Consider the following 24,836-nt stretch of genomic DNA (forward strand, 5'->3'; position numbering starts at 1 on the left):
CCCTCTAATCCTAATATTGACTCAACGCTAATATTAACCCCTTATCCTAACCCTTAACACCAATATTAACCCCTAACCGTAATATTGACCCTTAATCCTAATATTAACCACTAACCCCAATTATAAACCCCCTAACCCTGATCCTAACCCATTATATTGACACATAACCCCAATCCTAACTGCCAAAATTGACCCCTAACCCCAATCCTAACCTCTAACCTAACAAAGTAAATAAATTAACCCCCAACTATAACCTTTAGCCCTTTAAAAAAAAAGTAAAAACAAATAATGAACAAAAAAAACAGATGAAAAAGTTGTAAAACCGAGAAAAAGATGATGAAACAGATTATATTTTCTCTATTGGCTAATAAAAAAACGCCAAAGAGCAAAAACGCTTTAAAAACGCACAAATAAACGCTAAAAGAAACACCCGGAAAAAAAAACACTCAAAAACCCGACGCTCGGGTGTGAAGGCCAGACAAAGTATCTCTGGGCGATCGGATTGCGAACGTTTCTTCCCTCCGCCTCGCGCTCTCTTGCCACCGGCAGATGAGCCTGATGATGATTCACCGTTGGGTTCATCTTCGTTTTTTTTCGCTCTTGGCGGTCCCGCCATCCCGGCGAGTTCACAGCCAGTCATGTAAAGACATCTGATTAAAGGCAGCGCCTCCCGCCGAGACCGCGACGCCGGAGATCACAGCACTCCAAATTGCTCCGTAAAATATTCATCATCCCGAGGGGCTTGTTCCGGCTTTATTATACATCCCGCTAAACGCCGCGTCTTTACGAATGATCTGCCGCGCGGCGAAAAAACGGCCTCATCTCCATGACACCGCGCCTCCTTTCCGATGAGGCTGGCGGAGGTCGGGAGGGAACTGTACGTTTGGCCCCCCCGTTCTTGGTTTACAGATGTCGCAGACGGCGGCCACGTCGTCGTCGTAGTTTGGCGCGGTCGGTCTCGTATCTGTAGGCGCGTCCTCGATTTCCCGTATTCCCGGTATTCGGGACCCGAGGGGCCGGGGGCCCCTGCACATCCTTCCAGAACCTTCCACAACTCCAAAATGTTTCTTCTTTACAATAAAAGTATCGAAATGTAAAAATGTGGATCTAAAAAGGATTTAAAAAAGGATACAAATTTGTTACTGTTTTTTAAAAGCTTTATTTTTTGTAAACGGCAAACATCACCTGCAGGACCGAAACTATATATTGTGAAGGGGATTTGAGATTGTGGGCCCCAGGGGAGAATGGCCCCAATAGCATTGGTGTAATTGGGATAGTGGCCCTTAGGATGGAATAGCCCCTCAATTCATTGGTATCAGTGGGAAAGTGGCCCCCAGGGGGAAATAGCCCCTTAAATCATTGATGTCCATGGGATAATGACCCCCCAGGGGGAAGAGCCCCTCAATTCATTGGTATCAGTGGGAAAGTGGCCCCCAGGGGGAAATAGCCCCTTAAATCATTGATGTCCATGGGATAATGCCCCCCCTAGGGGGAAGAGCCCCTCAATTCATTGGTATCAGTGGGAAAGTGCCCCTCAGGGGGAAATAGCCCCTTAAATCATTGATGTCCATGGGATAATGCCCCCCCAGGGGGAAGAGCCCCTCAATTCATTGGTGTAATTGGTATAGTGGCCCCCCAGGTGGGAGAGCCCCTAAAGTATCAGTGGGAAAGTCGTCCCAAGGGGCTAATGGCCCCTCAATTCATTGGTGTCAGTGGGATAATGGTCCCCAGGGGGGGAAGTGCCCCTCAATTCATTTGTGTTAACAGGATAATCCCCCCCAGCGGGGAGAGCTCCTCAGTTCATTGGTGTGGTTTCAGTAGGATAATGGTCCCCAGTTTATTGGTGTCAGTGGGACAGTGGCCTCTGGGGGAGGGGAATAGCCCCTCAATTCATTGGTGTCAGTGGGGTAGTGGCCTCCAATGGGAAATAAACCCTCAGTGTGGCCCCTAGAAGAGAATAACCCCTCATTTCATTGGTGTTTGCACAATAGTGGCCCCCAAGGGGAATGGCTCCCCAATTTGCTGGTGTCAGTGAGACAGTGGCCCCCAGAACAGAATAACCTCTCAGTTCATTGGTGTCAGTGGGATTGTGGCGCCCGAGGGGGGGAAAAGGCCCCAACTTCACTGGTGTCAGTGGCCCCCAGGGGAAAATAGCCCCTCAATTCACTGGGGATAGTGGCCCCCATGTTGCAAGACTGAAGGGGAGGAGCCGATACAATTGTGCAAGACTGAAGGGGAGGAGCCGGTACAACTGTGCAAGACTGAAGGGGAGGAGCCGGTACAACTGTGCAAGACTGAAGGGGAGGAGCCGGTACAACTGTGCAAGACTGAAGGGGAGGAGCCGATACAACTGTGCAAGACTGAAGGGGAGGAGCCGGTACAACTGTACAAGACTGAAGGGGAGGAGCCGGTACAACTGTACAAGACTGAAGGGGAGGAGTCGGTACAACTGTGCAAGACTGAAGGGGAGGAGCCGGTACACCTGTGCTAGACTGATGGGCAGGGCCGGAGGTCGGATTTAATAATAAATTAGCAGATGGGTCGCCTCCACGCTGTGCTGATCTCTCTCCGGCTCGGCGAGTTGGCGGTTGGTTTTTGCTGCGGTTTTCTCGGGTTGTTTTCGGTCCATTATTACTTTTCTGTTTGGGAGAAGCTGACAGATGTGGAACACTTGATCGGCGGCGCGGAGTTAGAATGCGCGGCGTGGTGTTAATGTGTACTTACAGCTCACACACAGCTGTTCCTGGCTCAGGATAAAATATGGAGTCTGGTCTGAGCTCTGAGGGTTCCAGAGAAAAATTACAATTCTTTTTACTTCAAGATCTCATTAACACTTTCTGCGGGATCCCGCCACACGGCTCCGACACCAGGGGCCACTCTTCATTCCAGGGTCACTCCGGGGACCACTCCCCATTCCAGGGCCACTCCGGGGACCAATCCCCATTCCAGGGTCACTCCAGGGACCAATCCCCATTCCAGGTCCACTCCGGGAACCAATCCCCATTCCAAGGCCACTCCAGGGACCAATCCCCATTCCAGGGCCACTCCAGGGACCAATCCCCATTCCAGGGCCACTCCAGGGACCAATCCCCATTCCAAGGCCACTCCGGGGACCAATCCCCATTCCAGGGCCACTCCGGGAACAAATCTTCTCCATTCCAGGGCCACTCCGGGGACAAATCTTCTCCATTCCAGGGCCACTCCGGGAACAAATCTTCTCCATTCCAGGGCCACTCCGGGGACCAATCCCCATTCCATGGCCACTCCAGGGACCAATCCCCATTCCAGGGCCACTCCGGGGACCACTCCCCATTCCAGGGCCACTCCGGGGACCACTCCCCATTCCAGGGCCACTCTGGGGACCAATCCCCATTCCAGGGCCACTCCGGGGACCAATCCCCATTCCAGGGTCACTCCGGGGACCAATCCCCATTCCAGGGCCACTCCGGGGACCAATCCCCATTCCAGGGCCACTCCGGGGACCAATCCCCATTCCAGGGTCACTCCGGGGACCAATTCCCATTCCAAGGCCACTCTGGGGACCAATTCCCATTCCAAGGCCACTCTGGGGACCAATCCCCATTCCAAGGCCACTCTGGGGACCAATCCCCATTCCAGGTCCACTCCGGGAACCAATCCCCATTCCAAGGCCACTCCAGGGACCAATCCCCATTCCAGGGCCACTCCAGGGACCAATCCCCATTCCAAGGCCACTCCGGGGACCAATCCCCATTCCAGGGCCACTCCGGGAACAAATCTTCTCCATTCCAGGGCCACTCCGGGGACAAATCTTCTCCATTCCAGGGCCACTCCGGGAACAAATCTTCTCCATTCCAGGGCCACTCCGGGGACCAATCCCCATTCCATGGCCACTCCAGGGACCAATCCCCATTCCAGGGCCACTCCGGGGACCACTCCCCATTCCAGGGCCACTCCGGGGACCACTCCCCATTCCAGGGCCACTCCGGGGACCACTCCCCATTCCAGGGCCACTCCGGGGACCACTCCCCATTCCAGGGCCACTCTGGGGACCAATCCCCATTCCAGGGCCACTCCGGGGACCAATCCCCATTCCAGGGTCACTCCGGGGACCAATGCCCATTCCAGGGCCACTCCGGGGACCAATCCCCATTCCAGGGTCACTCCGGGGACCAATTCCCATTCCAAGGCCACTCTGAGGACCAATCCCCATTCCAGGGCCACTCCGGGGACCAATCCCCATTCCAGGGCCACTCCGAGGACCAATCCCCATTCCAGGGCCACTCCGGGGACCAATTCCCATTCCAAGGCCACTCTGGGGACCAATCCCCATTCCAAGGCCACCCCGGGGACCACTCCCCATTCCAGGGTCACTCCAGGGACCAATTCCCATTCCAAGGCCACTCTGGGGACCAATCCCCATTCCAAGGCCACTCTGGGGACCAACCCCTATATCAAGGCCACTCTGAGGACCAATTCCCCTTCCATGTTCACTTCGGGGACCAATCCCCATTCCAATGCCACTCCAGGGACCAATTCCCCTTCCATGTTCACTTCGGGGACCAATCCCCATTCCAATGCCACTCCAGGGACCAATCCCCATTGCAAGGCCACTCCGAGGACCAATTCCCCTTCCATGTTCACTTTGGGGACCAATTCCCATTCCAAGGCCACTCTGGGGACCGATCCCCATTCCAAGGCCACTCCAGGGACCAATCCCCATTCCAAGGCCACTCCGAGGACCAATCCCCATTCCAGGGGCCAATCCTTATTCCAAGGCCACTCCAGGGACCAATCCCCATTCCAAGGCCACTCCAGGGACCAATCCCCATTCCAAGGCCACTCCAGGGACCAATCCCCATTCCAGGGCCACTCCGGGGACAAAAGACTTAATTTAATTATATTCCTCAATAGACACAAAGCATATAAATCCATTTTGAGTACCAAATGCCGGATATTACATTATATGAAGCCCGTTGGGGGCGCAGTGACTGGCTCCTTTCTTAATGCCGGAGGGTTTAGCAGCAGAATCTCTGACTCGGCATGATGTTATCTCTCACATTCCGGCAGTGAATCAGCTGAACTCTGACAGACTGGCTGAAAGAACATCTGGTTCCAGGAGCAGCAAATCTCTGAGCCATCCCATAACACTCCCATAATATTCCCATAATACTCTCATAATGTTCCCATAATACTTCCATAATACTTCCATAATACTCCCATCATGCTCCCATAACGCTCCCATAATACTCCTATAATACTCCCATAATACTCCCATAATACTCCCCATAATGCTCCCATAATACTCCCATAACACTCCCATAATATTCCCATAATACTCTCATAATGCTCCCATAATACTCCCATAATACTCCCATAATACTCCTATAATACTCCCATAATACTCCCCATAATGCTCCTATAATACTCCTATAATACTCCCATAATGCTCCCATAATACTCCCATAATACTTCCAATATACTCCCAATATACTCCCATAATACTTCCAATATACTCCCAATATACTCCCATAATACTCCCATAATACTCCCCATAATACTCCCATAATACTCCCATAATACTCCCAATATACTCCCAATATACTCCCAATATACTCCCATAATACTCCCATAATACTCCCATAATACTCCCAATATACTCCCACAATACTCCCACAATACTCCCATAATACTCCCCATAATACTCCCACAATACTCCCATAATACTCCCACAATACTCCCACAATACTCCCATAATACTCCCCATAATACTCCCACAATACTCCCACAATACTCCCATAATACTCCCATAATACTCCCATAATACTCCCACAATACTCCCACAATACTCCCACAATACTCCCACAATACTCCCATAAAACTCCCATAATACTCCCATAATACTCCCATAATACTCCCCATAATACCACCATAATACCACCATAATACCCCCCATAATACCCCCTTAATGCTCCCATAATGCTCCCATAATGTTCCCATAATGTTCCCATAATGTTCCCATAATACTCCCATAATGTTCCCATAATGCTCCCATAATGTTCCCATAATGCTCCCATAATGCTCCCATAATGCTCCCATAATGCTCCCATAATGCTCCCATAATGTTCCCATAATGTTCCCATAATGTTCCCATAATGTTCCCATAATGTTCCCATAATGTTCCCATAATACTCCCCATAATGTTCCCATAATACTCCCCATAATGTTCCCATAATACTCCTCTATGTGACGTCAGGTTGTGTTTGGATTATTTCTTGTCTCTCTCACACTCACTGTCTGTTTTCTCTGTTGCAGGAACTACCTCTTCAGACTCAGTCTCTTCAATGTCTCCCTCATACAGGTAAGTCGTCCTCCTCGCTCCCCCCCCCCCGGCCGCTCCGCCCCACAGACTTTGTCTTCAGCCGCAGGAAACGCGTTTCTGAAAATAAAGGGACTTGCAAATATTTTGTGTGTTCATGCCGGAGATAAGACGGGTTCTGCATGAGCTTTGCCCGTGTGATTGTCTGTCCCATCGCTGCGTATCCTTCCCTCTCCTTCCATCCATCCATCCCTCTCCATCCCTCTCCATCCATCCATCCATCCATCCCTCTCCTTCCATCCATCCCTCTCCTTCCTTCCATCCATCCCTCTCCTTCCATCCATCCATCCCTCTCCTTCCATCCATCCCTCTCCTTCCATCCCTCCCTCTCCTTCCATCCATTCATCCATCCCTCTCCTTCCATCCCTCCCTCTCCTTCCATCCATTCATCCATCCCTCTCCTTCCATCCCTCCCTCTCCTTCCATCCATTCATCCCTCCCTCTCCTTCCATCCATTCATCCATCCCTCTCCTTCCATCCATCCTTCTCCTTCCATCCATCCATCCCTCTCCTTCCATCCATTCATCCATCCATCCCTCTCCTTCCATCCATCCCTCTCCTTCCATCCATCCCTCTCCTTCCATCCCTCCCTCTCCTTCCATCCATTCATCCCTCCCTCTCCTTCCATCCATTCATCCATCCCTCTCCTTCCATCCATCCTTCTCCTTCCATCCATCCATCCCTCTCCTTCCATCCATCCCTCTCCTTCCATCCATCCCTCTCCTTCCATCCATCCCTCTCCTTCCATCCATCCCTCTCCTTCCATCCATCCCTCTCCTTCCATCCATCCTTCTCCTTCCATCCATCCATCCCTCTCCTTCCATCCATTCATCCATCCATCCCTCTCCTTCCATCCATCCCTCTCCTTCCATCCATCCCTCTCCTTCCATCCATCCATCCTTCATCCATCCATCCCTCTCCTGCCATCCATTCATCCTTTTCCTTCCATCCCTCTCCTTCCATCCATTCATCCTTCATCCATCCATCCCTCTCCTTCCATCCATTCATCCTTCATCCATCCATCCCTCTCCTTCCATCCATCCATCCCTCTCCTTCCATCCATTCATCCATCCATCCCTCTCCTTCCATCCATCCCTCTCCTTCCATCCATCCCTCTCCTTCCATCCCTCCCTCTCCTTCCATCCATTCATCCCTCCCTCTCCTTCCATCCATTCATCCATCCCTCTCCTTCCATCCATCCTTCTCCTTCCATCCATCCATCCCTCTCCTTCCATCCATCCCTCTCCTTCCATCCATCCCTCTCCTTCCATCCATCCCTCTCCTTCCATCCATCCCTCTCCTTCCATCCATCCCTCTCCTTCCATCCATCCTTCTCCTTCCATCCATCCATCCCTCTCCTTCCATCCATTCATCCATCCATCCCTCTCCTTCCATCCATCCCTCTCCTTCCATCCATCCCTCTCCTTCCATCCATCCATCCTTCATCCATCCATCCCTCTCCTGCCATCCATTCATCCTTTTCCTTCCATCCCTCTCCTTCCATCCATTCATCCTTCATCCATCCATCCCTCTCCTTCCATCCATTCATCCTTCATCCATCCATCCCTCTCCTTCCATCCATCCATCCCTCTCCTTCCATCCATTCATCCTTTTCCTTCCATCCATCCATTCTTCTCCTCACATCCATTCATCCATCCATCCATCCCTCTCCTCACATCAATTCTAAAATCTATCCAGCATTCATCCGTCCATCCCTCTCCTTCCATCCATTCATCTCCTTCCTTCCATCCATCCCTCTCCTTCCTTCCATCCATCCATCCATTCCTCTCCTTCCATCCATTCATCCATCCATCCATCCCTCTCCTTCCATCCATTCATCCATCCATCCCTCTCCTTCCATCCATCCATCCTTCATCCATCCATCCCTCTCCTTCCATCCATCCATCCTTCATCCATCCATCCCTCTCCTTCCATCCATTCATCCCTCTCCTTCCATCCATCCATCCTTCATCCATCCCTCTCCTTCCATCCATTCATCCCTCTCCTTCCATCCATCCATCCATCCCTCTCCTTCCATCCTTCTCCTCACATCCATTCATCCATCCATCCTTCTCCTCACATCCATTCATCCATCCATCCTTCATCCATCCATCCCTCTCCTCACATCAATTCATCTATCCAGCATTCTGCCTATCCATTCATCCATTCCTTCATCCGTCCATCCCTCTCCTTCCATCCATTCATCTATCCAGCGTTCTGCCTATCCATTCCTTTTTCATCCATCCATCCCTCCCTCTCTTCACATCCATTCATCTATCCAGCATTCTGCCTATCAGTGTATTGGGGTCACCTCCTGTTCTCTCCTTGATTGACTGAAAAGTTCTCTGAATGATTTGGGGTCACCTCCTGTTCTCCTAATTGGCTGAACAGGGTTCTGTTTTTTTTTAATGTCACCTCCTGTCCTTCCAATGATTGGCTGACTGGAGTCCTGGGTGTATTAAGGCCACCTCTTGTCCTCCCCACTGATTGGCTGAACAAGGTTCTCGGTGTATTGAAGTTACCTTCTGTTTTCCTCTTGATTGGCTGGACAGGCTTCGGGGGGTATTTAGGGTCACCACCTGCCCCCCCCCAATTGGCTGAACAGGATTCTAAGGGTATTGGAGTCACCACCTGGCCTCCCCTTTATTTGCTGAACAGGGTTCTGGGTGTATTGAGGTCCCCTCTAGTTCTTCCACTGATTGGCTGAACAGGGTTCTGGGTGTATTGAGGTCCCCTCTAGTTCTTCCACTGATTGGCTGAACAGGGTTCTGGGTGTATTGAGGTCCCCTCAAGTTCTTCCACTGATTGGCTGAACAGGGTTCTGGGTGTATTGAGGTCCCCTCTAGTTCTTCCACTGATTGGCTGAACAGGGTTCTGGGTGTATTGAGGTCCCCTCAAGTTCTTCCACTGATTGGCTGAAGGGGGTTCTGGGTGTATTGGGGTCACCTCCTCTCCTCCCCGTGATTGGCTGAACAAGGTTTTGGGTGTATTGGAGGTCACTTCCTGTTCTGCTGATTGGCTGAACAGGGTCTTGGGTGTATCGGGGTCACCATTTGTCCCCTCCCACTTATTGGCTGAACAGGGTCTTGGGTGTACTAAGGTTTGCTCCTGTCTTCTCCTTGATTGGCTGAAAAGGTATTGGGGTCACCTTCTGTCCTTCCATCTTGATTGGCTGAACAGGGTTCTGGGTGCAGTGGGGTTACCTTCTGTCTTTGATTGGCAGAAAAGGTCTCCAAATGTACTGGGGTCACTTCTTTTCCTCCAACTGATTGGCTGAACAAGGTTCTGAGTGTAGTGGGGTTACCTTCTGTTCTCCTCTTGATTGGCTGAACAGGCTCCTGGGTATATTGAAGGTCACCTCGTGGCCTCCCCATAATTGGCTGAACAAGGTTCTGGGTGTATTGGGCAACACCTGGCCTTTCATTGGCTGAACAGGGTTCTGGGTGTATTGAGGTCCCCTCAAGTTCTTCCACTGATTGACTGAAGGGGGTTCTGGGTGTATTGGGGTCACCTCCTCTCCGTGATTGGCTAAACAGGGTCCTGGGTGTATTGAGGTCCCCTCTAGTTCTTTCACTGATTAGCTGAAGGGGGTTCTAGGTGTATTGGGGAAACACTTGGCCTTTCATTGGCTGAACAGGGTTCTGGGTGTATTGGGGTCCCCTCAAGTTCTTCCACTGATTGGCTGAAGGGGGTTCTGGGTGTATTGGGGAAACACTTGGCCTTTCATTGGCTGAACAGGGTTCTGGGTGTATTGGGGTCCCCTCAAGTTCTTCCACTGATTGGCTGAAGGGGGTTCTGGGTGTATTGGGGTCACCTCCTCTCCTCCCCATTATTGGCTGAACAGGGTCCTGGGTGTATTGGGGTCACCGCTTTTCCTCCCACTTATTGGCTGAACATGGTTCTGGGTATATTGGGGTCACCTCCTCTCCTCCCCGTGATTGGCTGAACAGGGTCCTGGGTGTATTGGGGTCCCCTCAAGTTCTTCCACTGATTGGCTGAAGGGGGTTCTGGGTGTATTGGGGTCACCTCCTCTCCTCCCCGTGATTGGCTGAACAGGGTCCTGGGTGTATTGGGGTCACCGCTTTTCCTCCCACTTATTGGCTGAACAAGGTTTTGGGTGTAATTGGGGTCACCTTCTGTTCTGCTGATTGGCTGAACAGGGTCCTGTCTTCTCCTTGATTGGCTGAAATTGGTCTCTAAATGTATTGGGGTTACCTTCTGTCCTCCTCCTCCTTGATTGGCCAAACAGCGTTCTAGGTGTATTGAGGGTCACCTCCTGTGCTCCCCTAATTGGCTGCAAATGAGGTGGAAGGGGTGGCCCTATCAGGTCGTCTTTGAAGGTCTCTTTGATCTCCAATGGTGGCCTTGGATCGGGGTCATGTGACTCCAGACCGATCTCGTTGCACTTTGGTCTCCATGTATTTATTGTCTTATTGTATCGTGTGTGGCCGGCTTTAGATTGGGAAATCTCCCAAACGCCAACCTGTCCGTTTTCTTGCCGCCATCTTTTTTTATTTTTTCCCCCAATTTGGAAAAGCGCTCCAGTCGCCTTCAGTAAATTCTGGCGGCACACCGGATTGTCGCGCTCGCCTCTCCTAATCTTTGCCGTTTTTCCAAATTTTTCAGGTATTTTTTTATGTTGTGTCAGAATTCAGATAATTCCCCCCCACCAACGCGGCGGCGGCGGCCGCCGAGGGCGCTTCTCATAATCGGATCGGCGCTAATTGGCCCGGGAAGATTAGCAGAAGCTTGCGGCCCTTCCTGATTAATACGTTTTGGGCCTTCGGTGTGCTGGGAAGATGGAAACGAGCGCCATAAATTCTCTTCCGGCACTTTTTTATTTTTTTTTGCTCGCTTGGCCCTCTGAAATAATTCCCCCCCCCCCCCGAGCGAACGCGTCGGAGGGAAATGAGCATTGAAATAACACAGAGAGAGAAAGAGTGCGTCACGGGCCCCCCGGCGGCCTACCGCGCCGGTGCTGCGTTGACTCTTCGGTTCGCCCGGTGGAACGGGTCGGAGTTCCAGTTCAACGCGCGGCACGTGATGCTTTATCCTTGGCTGGCGAAACAATTCGATCGGGAATAGCTGGAGATATAAAGAGCGATGGAGGCCTGGGGGGGGGGGGGGGGGGGGTCGAGCGGATTGTGCTTTGCATCTGAAGAGCCGGCCTGACCTCCAGAAATAAATCCGCCTCCAGATCTTCTGTGTGTAAACATCGCGCCGGATGGTGGGAACCGGCGGCAAACCGGCCCGGAATGCAGCAAATCCTCTCCCAGAAACCGATCTTCAGATCTTTGTCCTCCGGGGTGCCGCCATGAATATGTATAGAGGGATTTGTATGTCCCGGGTCCGTCCAACGCGTTCCGCATTGTCCTTCCGTCTGTCCATCACCGCGCTAAACGTATGCGGAATGGGGCACTGGAGGGAATTCGCATATTTTGTACCATTGCTACAATGTAGAACTTTATTGTGACTTTGTTACATTTGCTATTTTCATATGGATACTTGCCATCACCCCCTCCCCCACACGCGCCCCCAACCCAACGCACCCCCCCTCCCTCACGCATCCCCCCACCATCCCCCTCCCCCACACACCCCCACCGCCCCCCACACCCCCTTATCTCCCATGCACCCCCACCCTGAACTATTTATCTCACCAACACCAATGATAGGACACTATTCCTCCCACTGATACCAATGATGGGACACTATTCCCTCCACTGACACCAATGATGGGACACTATTCCTCCCACTGACACCAATGATGGGGCACTATTCCTCCCACTGACACCAATGATGGGGCACTATTCCTCCCACTGACACCAATGATGGGGCACTATTCCTCCCACTGACACCAATGATGGGGCACTATTCCTCCCACTGACACCAATGATGGGACACTATTCCTCCCACTGACACCAATGATGGGACACTATTCTTCCCACTGGCACCAATGACGGGACACTATTCCTCCCACTGATACCAATGATGGGACACTATTTCTCCCACTGACACCAATGATGGGACACTATTCCTCCCACTGATACCAATGATGGGACACTATTCCTCCCACTGACACCAATGATGGGACACTATTCCTCCCACTGATACCAATGATGGGACACTATTCCTCCCACTTACACCAATGACGGGACACTATTCCTCCCACTGACACCTACGATGGGACACTATTCCTCCCACTGACACCAATGATGGGACACTATTCCTCCCACTGACACCAATGATGGGACACTATTCCTCCCACTGACACCAATGATGGGACACTATTCCTCCCACTGACACCAATGATGGGACACTATTCCTCCCACTGACACCAATGATGGGACACTATTCCTCCCACTGACACCAATGATGGGACACTATTCCTCCCACTGACACCAATGATGGGACACTATTCCTCCCACTGATACCAATGATGGGACACTATTCCTCCCACTGACACCAATGATGGGACACTATTCCTGCCACTGACACCAATGATGGGACACTATTCCTCCCACTGACGTCAATGATGGGACACTATTCCTCCCACTGACACCAATGATGGGACACTATTCCTTCCACTGACACCAATGATGGGGCACTATTACTCCCACTGACACCAATGATGGGACACTATTCCTTCCACTGACACCAATGATGGGACACTATTCCTCCCACTGACACCAATGATGGGACACTATTCCTCCCACTGACGCCAGGGCATTTTCTAATCCCATTGGTCACAGTCCGGCCCCCCTAAATCCTGAAGGACGGTTAACTGGCCCCTTGTTTAGAACGTTTGTAGAGCATCTAGACTCAGGGGTGTCAAACTCAATGTCATCGGGGGGCGGCATCAGCATTATGATTGCCCCTCAAAAGGGCCAATTGTATCTGTAAGATTAGATGTCAGGAGCCCCCCCCCCCACCATCAGAAGTTGGGCCCCCCACTCTCCCTTACATCACAGTGAACCCCCTTTCCTTATGCTGCTGCTGGGAAGAAGCTGGATGCATTGCTTGAAAGCAGAAAGTACAGGGTCTGGAGGAGGACCAGAGGGGGGGGCTGGAGCTGCAGGAGAGGTGTGAGGGCCACATGAAATGGCCTGGAGGGCCGGATTCGGCCCGCGGGCCTTGTGTTTGACACCTGTGATATAGAGCAGTTGAACGACAGACCCAGAATTCTGCCTCCGCAACATTTCGTTCTGCAGGAAACTGGCGGCGTCTTCTCCTCCGTTGGGCCCGGCGGAGCGCGGCGCAGTTCTTCGGAGGAGATTTGCATGCGATTGAGGTTTGACCTGAACCCGTCTAACGATCTGCGGCCGGGATTATGGGTGCGTCGCTCAGGAACAATGAGCAGCCACCGGGCAGATAACAGGACAGTTCCTCACGCTGACTGGTCCGTGCTCCTCGCCTCTCTGATGAAGCCGCCGCGACAGGCTGGAACAGGTCCAGAGAGACGACACGTGTACGGCGCCGCGTCCTCCCAGGCCCGTCATCCAGGTGACCGCCGGGGCGAGCAAGCCGGGACATGAGGGACCCCCAGAATAACAATTCTCCAGACATTCCTGAGGGTGGGACGGGCGCTTCCGAGAAATCCCAACTTCACAGAGATGTCCCTCCCCCGCCTTTTATGTCTCCGCTACAAAGAATCTTTTATCTTCAAATAGATGAATCCAAATGTTACATTGTGACGTCAGAGAACCAAATATTTACACAATCTTCTTTTTTGTTCTTTATTAGTATTTTATTTTATTTTTTTAACCACTTCATCCCCGGAGGATTTGGCTGCCCAATGACCGGGCCACTTTTTTGCGATTTGGCACTGCAGCCTTTTAACTGACAATTGCGCGGTCGCGCGATGTGGCACCCAAACAAAATTTATTTTTTGCGCTATAAACAAAAATAGAGTGACAGTCCTCCAGCAGAGTCTTTTAGGAGAGGAGTGTTCTGGAGGAAGGAGCAGAGTCCTCCAGCAGAGCAGAGTATTTCAGGAGAGGAGAGTTCTGGAGGAAGGAGCAGAGTCCTCCAGCAGTGCAGAGTATTTCAGGAGAGGAGAGTTCTGGAGGAAGGAGCAGAGTCCTCCATCAGAGCAGAGTATTTCAGGAGAGGAGAGTCATAGAGGAAGGAGCAGAGTCCTCAAGCAGAGTATCTCAGGAGAGGAGAGTCATAGAGGAAGGAGCAGAGTCCTCAAGCAGAGTATTTCAGGAGAGGAGAGTCATAGAGGAAGGAGCAGAGTCCTCCTGCAGTGCAGAGTATTTCAGGAGAGGAGAGTTCTGGAGGAAGGAGCAGAGTCCTCCAGCAGAGCAGAGTATTTCAGGAGAGGAGAGTTCTGGAGGAAGGAGCAGAGTCCTCCAGCAGAGTATATCAGGAGAGGAGAGTTCTGGAGGAAGGAGCAGAGTCCTCCAGCAGTGCAGAGTATTTCAGGAGAGGGGAGTTCTGGAGGAAGGAGCAGAGTCCTCCAGCAGAGTATTTCAGGAGAGGAGAGTTCTGGAGGAAGGAGCAGAGTCCTCCAGCAGTGCAGAGTATTTCAGGAGAGGAGAGTTATAGAGGAAGGAGCAGAGTCCTCCAGCAGAGCAGAGTATATCAGGAGAGGAGAGTCAGTGGAAGGAGCAGAGTCCTCCAGCAGAGTATCTCAGGAGAGGAGAGTTCTGGAGGAAGGAGCAGAGTCCTCCAGCAGTGCAGAGTATTTCAGGAGAGGAGAGTTCTGGAGGAAGGAGCAGAGTCCTCCAGCAGAGTATCTCAGGACAGGGAAGGATTTCCTGGTTGCACAGGACGATTACATAGTTATAAAGTCCCTCCAGCTCTCTGTAACTTTGTATCATTTTTTATTGTACCCATTTATTTCCCTTTTCTGTTTGATTTCCTGTAATAGAAGGGATGAGAAGGAATATCGCTGTGCGCGGGACGCGTGGGGGGCGGGGGAGGGGGGGCGGTAATAAATTCGGCACAATTAGCTCTCCGCAGCAAACGGCCACTTGAACCTTTCCTCTAATTGGCTGAGCACTTCTCACAATGGCCCCCGGGGGCCGCACAATATGGCCGCCTCTTTTGTCTCCCGGGGATCGCCAGCCCAGTCATTGTGCGCCGGCTCCTCGTAAAATGTAATTAAGATATTAACCCCGTTTTGGCGGAATTCTGGCGCCGGTCCCCGAGGACTCCGGCTAAAGAAAACGTATTACGGAAACGAGGAGAGTTTATAAAAAAAAATGAGTTTCGCCGTAATGAAGAAATCTCGCGGGTGGCGGATCCGAGGATTGAGGGGCTCGTTATTGGAATGTTAATGAGTTTATTTTACCCCCCGATGAATGAATCGCTTCCATTGTCATCTGAAGGTATTTACTATCGAGAGCCCATCCCCCACCGCCCCTCACTCTGCTGAGGAATCGCATTATCCCACCGCGCCAGCCGGGCCATCTGGACACCGCGTCCGTTCCCATTATGAGCCGTCATTTACCAAATGGACGCGGTCTGTGATGGGAAGTGTCCCAGCGTGCCGCCGAGCCGTTCCTGGCCAACGTCACACGAGAGCGCCAACCCTCTGCCAGCGCCGGGCAAATACGTGGATCAAGTTCCACCTGTCAGGAAGTTTTCCTTTAGAACAAATGCTGAATAGAAGAGTGTCCTGTGCCGAGTTTCCGGGTCTGTACACCCGCTGTGCCCATTATGAGGGGTTCCCACCATCCCTGTGCTGAGTTCCCGGGTCTGTACACTCGCTGTGCCCATTATGAGGGGTTCCCACCATCCCTGTGCTGAGTTCCCGGGTCTGTACACCCGCTGTGCCCATTATGAGGGGTTCCCACCATCCCTGTGCTGAGTTCCCGGGTCTGTACACCCGCTGTGCCCATTATGAGGAGTTCCCACCATCCCTGTGCTGAGTTCCCGGGTCTGTACACCCACTGTGCCCATTATGAGGGGTTCCCACCATCCCTGTGCTGAGTTCCTGGGTCTGTACACCTGCTGTGCCCATTATGAGGAGTTCCCTCCATCCCTGTGCTGAGTTCCCGGGTCTGTACACCCGCTGTGCCCCATTATGAGGGGATCCCACCATCCCTGTGCTGAGTTCCCGGGTCTGTACACCCGCTGTGCCCATTATGAGGGATTCCCACCATCCCTGTGCTGAGTTCCCGGGTCTGTACACCCGCTGTGCCCATTATGAGGGACTCCCACCATCCCTGTGCCCATTATGAGGGGTTCCCAACATCCCTGTGCTGAGTTCCCGGGTCTGTACACCCGCTGTGCCCATTATGAAGGGTTCCCACCATCCCTGTGCTGAGTTCCCGGGTCTGTACACCCGCTGTGCCCATTATGAGGAGTTCCCACCATCCCTGTGCTGAGTTCCCGGGTCTGTACACCCGCTGTGCCCATTATGAGGAGTTCCCACCATCCCTGTGCTGAGTTCCCGGGTCTGTACACCCGCTGTGCCCATTATGAGGGGTTCCCACCATCCCTGTGCTGAGTTCCCGGGTCTGTACACCCGCTGTGCCCATTATGAGGGGTTCCCACCATCCCTGTGCTGAGTTCCCGGGTCTGTACACCCGCTGTGCCCATTATGAAGGGTTCCCACCATCCCTGTGCTGAGTTCCTGGGTCTGTACACCCACTGTGCCCATTATGAGGAGTTCCCACCATCCCTGTGCTGAGTTCCTGGGTCTGTACACCCGCTGTGCCCCATTATGAGGGGTTCCCACCATCCCTGTGCTGAGCTCCCGGGTCTGTACACCCGCTGTGCCCATTATGAGGAGTTCCCACCATCCCTGTGCTGAGTTCCCGGGTCTGTACACCATTCAATGCTCTTTAATGGGTCCAAATTTATTGTCATTCCATAAAAGACGAATATACAGAAGATGTCGACGCGTTTCAGCCATAATGGCCTTGTTGTATGTAGTAATTGAGTTTTGTTGTTTCCCAGCATGCGCACAGTGAAAGGAGACGACGTACTATCTATGATATGTTGTGTGACTCAGGAGTGTAACGTGCGTTTTGGATTTTGTCTTTTCAGGCGTCGGAGTGGAGTTCGGATGAAGATACCCGCCGGTCCTGTCAGAGTAAAGGGAAGACGGAGGTATGTGACTCTCCAACGTTCTTCTCCAGTGATTCTCTGATGCAAGGGGGGCTCTCTGATGTAAGGGGGGCTCTCTGATGTAAGGGGGGCTCTCTGATGTAAGGGGGACTCTCTGATGCTAGGGTGGCTCTGATGGGGGACACTGATGTAAGGGAGACTCTGATATAAGGGGAACACTCAAGATTAAAGTGGGCCGGTCTGGATGAAGTCCAGGGACAAATTTTTGTTCCAGTCCAGCCCTGCTCCCATCCCACCAGCAGGTCCGCTGGCTTCCCCGGAGAACCCCAACAAACTCGGAACCGGCTTTGATCAGATCTCGGATCTAGTAATCCGAAAGCGTCATGACATCACTTCTGTAGACCTAAAGGCGCCACATGAAAAAATAAGTATTCAAAACGGCAAACTTGGCGCTTTTAGGTGCAAAGAAGGAATTGGGGGTCTCTCCATAAAGAGGACCAGTCACCGCCTATTACTGTCACATGGGTTGTCTACATTGCTTGTGACAGCAATAAAAGTGATAAGAAAATAGCCAAAAAATTTATAAATCAAGAATAAAAAAAAAATTAAAGGGACAGTGTAAAAAAAATATATACATGTTATTAAAAATATAAAACAATTAAAAAATAAAGGGACAGTGTAAAAAAATAAATATATTTAAATAAAATATAAAAAATAAATAAAGGGACAGTGTAAAAAAATAAATATATACATTTTATCAAAAATATAAAAAAAAAATTAAATAAAGGGACAGTGTAAAAAATAAATAAATACATGTTGTTATTAATTAATAAAATAATATATATATACATATATAGATATTTTAAAGCATACGTAAGTCACGCCCGCAAATGTAAACAGTGTTCAAACCACATGTATTGCTGCGAGTGAGAGCAATAATTCTAGCACCAGACCTCTTCATAGCGTCGCCTATGAAGATGTTTTTTTCAAGTACTATAGTTTGGCGCCATTCCACGAGCGGGCGCAATTTTAAAGCGTGACGTTGGGTATCTATTTACTCGTCGTAACCTCATCTTTCACATTATACAACAAAATTGGACTAACTTTATGGGTTTTTTTTTTTTTAGTCTTGCATGCGTATTTCTTTCACAAAAAAAAATGCGTTTGAATGACCGCCGCGCAAATACCGTGTGAGATAAAATATTGCAACGATTGGACACGTGCACTGCTGAAAAATTCATTTGTTTTCATTTTTGTTTCATTTGTTTTTTAGCTTTTTTTCAATAAATTCTGAATTTCGAAAATTCCAAAATTTGGAAATAAAAAAATTCGGAATTTGGGAAATTCGAAAATCCGAATTTTGGAATTTTGAATTTTTACATTCTGAATTTTCAAATTTGCGATTTTCGAATTTAGAATTTTCAAATTTTTGATTTTGCGATTTTCGAATTTTCTAAGTTTAAAAATGTACTATTTTTGAATTTCAGAAATGACAATTTTAAAATTTCCGAAATTTAGAATTTCCGAAATTTAGAATTTCCGAAATTTTGATTTGCCGAAATTTCTGAAATTCAACATTTCGGGAATTCAAAATTTCGGATTTCCGAAATTTCAATTTTACGAAATTTCTAATTTCCGAAATTACGAAATTTCAAATTTCCGAAATCCGAAAATTTTAAAATGCGGAAATTCTGAAATTTCGTAATTAACAAATTTGTCAAAATGATTTAAAAAACGAATTCGGAACTAAACGAATTGCACGTGTCTTGCGACAATTGCTATTTATTCTCCAGGGTCTCTGCTAAAAAATATATATAATTAGGTAGATTCAGGTAGAGTTAGGCCGGCTTATCAGTAGATTATCAGTAGATACGCCGACCTAACTCAGAATCTACGCCGACTTATGTTTAATCGTATGCTCAAACAGAGATACGCTTAAACATATCTAAGATACGACAGCTTGCGCCGTCCTATCTTAGATTGCAATATTTCGGATTGGCCGCTAGGTGGCGCTTCCATTGCGGTCGGCGTAGAATATGTAAATGAGGAGATACGCCGATTCACGAACGTACGCCCGGCCGACGCAGTACTTTTACGCCGTTTGCATAAGAGATAGGCCGTGTAAAGTTAGAGCTAGGCCCTATTGGAATAGTAATGTTAAGTATGGCCGCCGTTCCTGCGCCGAAATTCGAATTTTTTACGTCGTTTGCGCAAGTCGTCCGTGAATCGGGATTTACGTTGTTTACGTCCACGTCAAAATGAATAGGCCTGTGCGGCGTACTTAGCCGCAATGCACACTGGGAGATTTGTAGGCACCCGGCGCATGCGCAGTAAAAAACGTGAGGTCAAAGCCTCATTAACATAAAACACGCCCCCTCAAACACATTTGAATTAGGCGCCCTTACGCCCGCCCGCTTGATTGTGAATCATGTACTTGCCTAGCTGACTTACGGCGGCGTAGCCTAAACACGCTAAGCTACGCCGCCGCAGGTTTGCACCATTGTACCTGAATCTAGCTAATAATGTTTGGGGGTTCTAAGTAATTTTTTTAGCAAAAAAAATACAGATTTTTAACTTGGAGTTTCCCTCTTTTATTTTGCCCTTGTTAACCTCTCAGATCCTGCGAGCTGCCCGGGCGTTGCGCGGTGGGCGGCGCTTTCGCCTTTTCAGCGTTTTGCAGCAGCTGAGCGGTTAATAGGCAGTTTTGTAAAGTTCACAGAAGCGACAGTTTGATTTCCCCTCGGCGGCTGTTATCATGTTGCTTCCCTGCGAAGCCAAGGGGGCGAGTCTACCGACCAGAGATCTATAATTTACTGACGCGTTGCGCCCGGTGAAGTTCCGGTTATATTGTTCCGCCGCGGCGATGGATCGGCCTTTTTTTTACAACCTGGGTAACATCCAGTTCCTGGCCGGCAGCCATAGAGCTGCGTTTGGAGATTTAATTGCAGAGAAGAGCAACTGTTGCATAAAACACTTTAATAATGGTGTTGCTGTGGTGAGAGGTCCCCGCTGAGCCGGCGAGATGCTGCGGCGGGTTTAGGTGGGACTCCGCATAATACATCACCTCTGCTGTCACCTGGGGGACCGGGAGGGGGGGGAGGGGGTAGAGAACTATCGGCTGTCGGAAAACCATTATTACTCCCTCGCTAATCCGCTCAGAGCGACAAAATGACGGCTACCGAGTCAGCCGGGCAACGCGTGACAGCATTGTGTGCGCTGCAACCGCTCTCCAGCAAATGCTTTAACCCGTCAGGGACCTTGGGGTGCAGAGAGGCTCCCCGATTCTCACTCAGCCTTTTCACACCAAATGCCTTGAGCTGCGTTAGTGCAGACCCAATGAAAATACAAGAGACTTATTATCAGTGGTGCCAGATTACACCAGAGCCCTGTGAGTCTGTGCTGAGAGTACAACACAATGATACATACTTACACAGTTGATTAGTTACACTGCTACGTAGTTACACAGTTGCATAGTCACACTCAGTGGCTGGTGGTGGTATACTTTTGGGGTTAGGGGGCGGCAAACAATGCATTGTTTGCAGCCCCCCCCCAAAAAAAAAGTATACCACCAGTAGTCACTGAGTGTAACTATGCAGCGGTGTAACTATGCAGCGGTGTAACTATGCAGCGGCGAGCCCACCCTTTTTTGAAGCCTATTAGAGCCTCTGGTGGGTTTTTCTTTTGGGGGGCAGTAAACAACCCCCCCCCCCCCCCCCCCCGGTGGCTGTTTCATTTGTAGTTGTTGTTTCAGTTGTAGTTTTCACTTGTTTTTGTTCTCAGTTATTCTTTCAGCAGTTGTTGAAGTTGTCTTCAGTCGTAGTTGTTTCAGTTGTAAATTCGTAAATGCGAAAATTTGTAAATCTGAGAATTCAGTAGTTGTCTTTTTAGTTGTAGTTGATGTTTCTGTTGTTGATGTTTCTGTTGTTGATGTTTCTGTTGTTGATGTTTCTGTTGATGTTTCTGTTGTTGGTGTTTCTGTTGTTGTTGTTTCTGTTGTTGTTGTTTCTGTTGTTGTTTCTGTTGTTGATGTTTCTGTTGTTGGTGTTTCTGTTGTTGGTGTTTCTGTTGTTGGTGTTTCTGTTGTTGGTGTTTCTGTTGTTGATGTTTCTGTTGTTGTTTCTGTTGTTTCTGTAGTTGATGTTTCTGTTGTTGTTTCTGTTGTTGTTTCTGTTGTTGATGTTTCTGTAGTTGATGTTTCTGTAGTTGATGTTTCTGTAGTTGATGTTTCTGTAGTTGATGTTTCTGTAGTTGATGTTTCTGTAGTTGATGTTTCTGTAGTTGATGTTTCTGTAGTTGATGTTTCTGTAGTTGATGTTTCTGTAGTTGATGTTTCTGTAGTTGATGTTTCTGTTGTTGATGTTTCTGTTGGTGTTTCTGTTGTTGGTGTTTCTGTTGTTGATGTTTCTGTTGTTGTTTGTTGATGTTTCTGTTGTTGTTTGTTGATGTTTCTGTTGTTGTTTCTGTTGATGTTGTTGTTTCTGTTGCTGGTGTTTCTGTTGCTGGTGTTTCTGTTGCTGGTGTTTCTGTTGTTGATGTTTCTGTTGTTGATGTTTCTGTTGTTGTTTGTTGATGTTTCTGTTGTTGTTTCTGTTGATGTTGTTGTTTCTGTTGCTGGTGTTTCTGTTGCTGGTGTTTCTGTTGCTGGTGTTTCTGTTGCTGGTGTTTCTGTTGTTGTTTCTGTTGTTGTTTCTGTTGATGTTTTCTCTTGATGTTTCTGTTGGTGTTTCTGTTGTTGGTGTTTCTGTTGTTGGTGTTTCTGTTGTTGGTGTTTCTGTTGTTGGTGTTTCAGTTGTTGGTGTTTCAGTTGTTGGTGTTTAAGTTGTTGGTGTTTCTGTTGTGTTGTTGGTGTTTCTGTTGCTGGTGTTTCTGTTGCTGGTGTTTCTGTTGCTGGTGTTTCTGTTGCTGGTGTTTCTGTTGCTGGTGTTTCTGTTGCTGGTGTTTCTGTTGTTGGTGTTTCTGTTGTTGGTGTTTCTGTTGTTGGTGTTTCTGGTGTTTCTGTTGTTGGTGTTTCTGTAGTTGTTGTTTCTGTTGATGTTTCTGTTGTTGGTGTTTCTGTTGTTGGTGTTTCTGTTGTTTGTTTCTGTTGCTGGTTTTTCTGTAGTTGTTGTTTCTGTTGATGTTTCTGTTGTTGTTTTAGTAGTTGTTTTCAGTTGTTGTTGTTTCTGTTGATGTTTCTGTTGATGTTTCTGTAGTTGTTTTCAGTTGTTGTTTTTGTAGTTGTTGTTGTTGTTGTTTCTGTTGTTTCAGTAGTTGTAGTATTCAGTTGTTAAGGATTTTCTAATTTACTAGTTTTCTAATTTCGATCATAACCAATGACCCCAAAAAAAACTAAACAAAAACGTAAAAAAAAATGGCAGTGCACATGTCTACCTTGTAGGGTTGGCCCATCGCTGTGCTGGGTGGAGAGGACCCTGCTCTCCCTCCATCCAAGCCGGTTAGTAAGCAGCCTCCATGTTTCTTATCTGCGAGCGAGCAGAAGAGCGCGGAAGATCGGAGCCCGGCGTGCCGGTAATTAATTGTTCTGCTTCACCAACGTTTCGGCATCAGTGAAGCAGATAATTGTGCGGAACTCCGGAATGAGTCTTACTTTACAAGGAGGTTATAAAAATAATCTGCACCTTCCGTCAGGCAGGTGACGGCTCCCGGCTGCCGCAGAGATGCGAATGGCGACGTTTACGCTGAAAATCTGATCCTGACCCACTGGCACTATTCCTCCCACTGACACCAATGAGGGGGCACTATTCCTCCCACTGACACCAATGATGGGACACTATTCCTCCCACTGACACCAATGATGGGACACTATTCCTCCCACTGATACCAATGATGGGACACTATTCTTCCCACTGACACCAATGATGGGACACTATTCCTCCCACTGACACCAATGATGGGACACTATTCCTCCCACTGACACCAATGATGGGACACTATTCCTCCCACTGACACCAATGATGGGACACTATTCCTCCCACTGACACCAATGATGGGTCACTATTCCTCCCACTGATACCAATGATGGGACACTATTCCTCCCACTGACACCAATGATGGGACACTATTCCTCCCACTGACACCAATGATGGGGCACTATTCCTCCCACTGACACCAATGATGGGACACTATTCCTCCCACTGATACCAAAGATGGGACACTATTCCTCCCACTGACACCAATGATGGGACACTATTCCTCCCACTGACACCAATGACGGGACACTATTCCTCCCACTGACACCAATGATGGGACACTATTCCTCCCACTGACACCAATGATGGGACACTATTCCTCCCACTGACACCAATGATGGGACACTATTCCTCCCACTGATACCAATGATGGGACACTATTCCTCCCACTGATACCAATGATGGTAATACAGTGTATACGCATTGCAGTCGGGAAGTGGATAATATGAGGATAGTCACAATGTAGCGATCTTTTACGGTTGTTACATTGTAATTCCCCGACGCCCCATTATTTGAGTGATCTCGGGTAATTGTATCGGTTGTTAGATTTCTCTGTCTCTCCCGATGATAATTTTCACCTTCCAGTGCGCCGCCCCCTTTATCTCGCGTTGCGTCACCCTCGGATTTAGTGCGTCGCGCGTGTATTAGTCACCCGGCAGAATGAATTTAGCGGGTTAAACGCTGTAATGCCACGGGGCCCATTTTCACTTAATAATAATGATAGCTTCCTCCAGTCTTTCATCGGCGGTGGAAGGAAGGCGTCCCCCTCCCCCCCCCACCATACTTAGTCATTTCATCCTATTTCCGAACGTGTGCGGAAAGCCGAAAAAGCAAACAAGAACGCGGGAAGAAATTAAAGAGGCGAACGCGAGCGCGGCGTAATAACACTCTTCAAATTGACGATAAAATTACGGGGGAAAGGGAAGAATCAGCGCCGGAGAGATCTTTCTTTCTTCTTCGGTGCGACAATAAGACGCGTATTTTTACTCCGGGGTCGCGGGAAGCCGCCGATGGCGAATCGTTAGAAAGGTCGATGGGAATTGCTGTTTTCTTAATGGAGTCGACGCTTTAACCCTCGTAGGGAAGGGACGCGTTGAGGAATACATGGGGGACTCGTCGCGGTGAGAGCGAACGTCTGCAGATTATCCGCGTGCGGCGAGCCGGCGGCGGCGGCGTCTTCGTGGTGCTTCGCTAATATTAATACCGTCCAGTCGTCACTTACCGCCAGCAATACAATCATCGGGGGCCCCCGTTATTATCTATTGTCGCCTAACATATTAGATTACCTAATCCTGCGTCTGCATAAATCGTCGCATGGCGCCGCGTCCCGATTAATCGCTTGCCCCACCCCCTCACGTCGGCAGAATGGCACGGGCAGCCAAAGCAACGTACAGCTAGGTTAACTTTGAACCTGCCACCTAGCGGGCGCACGTGTGCCGCCGCGGCCTCCGTGACTGCGGGACTCGATGTCCGCCGGTGTCCCGCAATCG

The 24,836-nt window shown here is 49.5% G+C and overlaps 1 protein-coding gene across 3 annotated transcripts in view; it reads left to right on the forward strand.

The window, feature by feature from the left end:
- The window catches only part of SEMA5B (semaphorin 5B), a 415,290-nt gene that overhangs the window by 220,606 nt on the left and 169,848 nt on the right, over positions 1 to 24,836 (forward strand). For all 3 annotated transcript variants that reach the window (XM_040358292.1, XM_040358294.1, XM_040358293.1), the window contains exons 5-6: positions 6,295 to 6,340; positions 17,357 to 17,419. In XM_040358292.1, coding sequence (XP_040214226.1) covers positions 6,295 to 6,340; positions 17,357 to 17,419 — 109 coding nt within the window. The remainder of the gene's footprint in view (positions 1 to 6,294; positions 6,341 to 17,356; positions 17,420 to 24,836) is intronic.

Source organism: Rana temporaria, chromosome 6, assembly GCF_905171775.1.
Source record: "Rana temporaria chromosome 6, aRanTem1.1, whole genome shotgun sequence".
NCBI classification, from domain to species: Eukaryota; Metazoa; Chordata; class Amphibia; order Anura; family Ranidae; genus Rana; species Rana temporaria.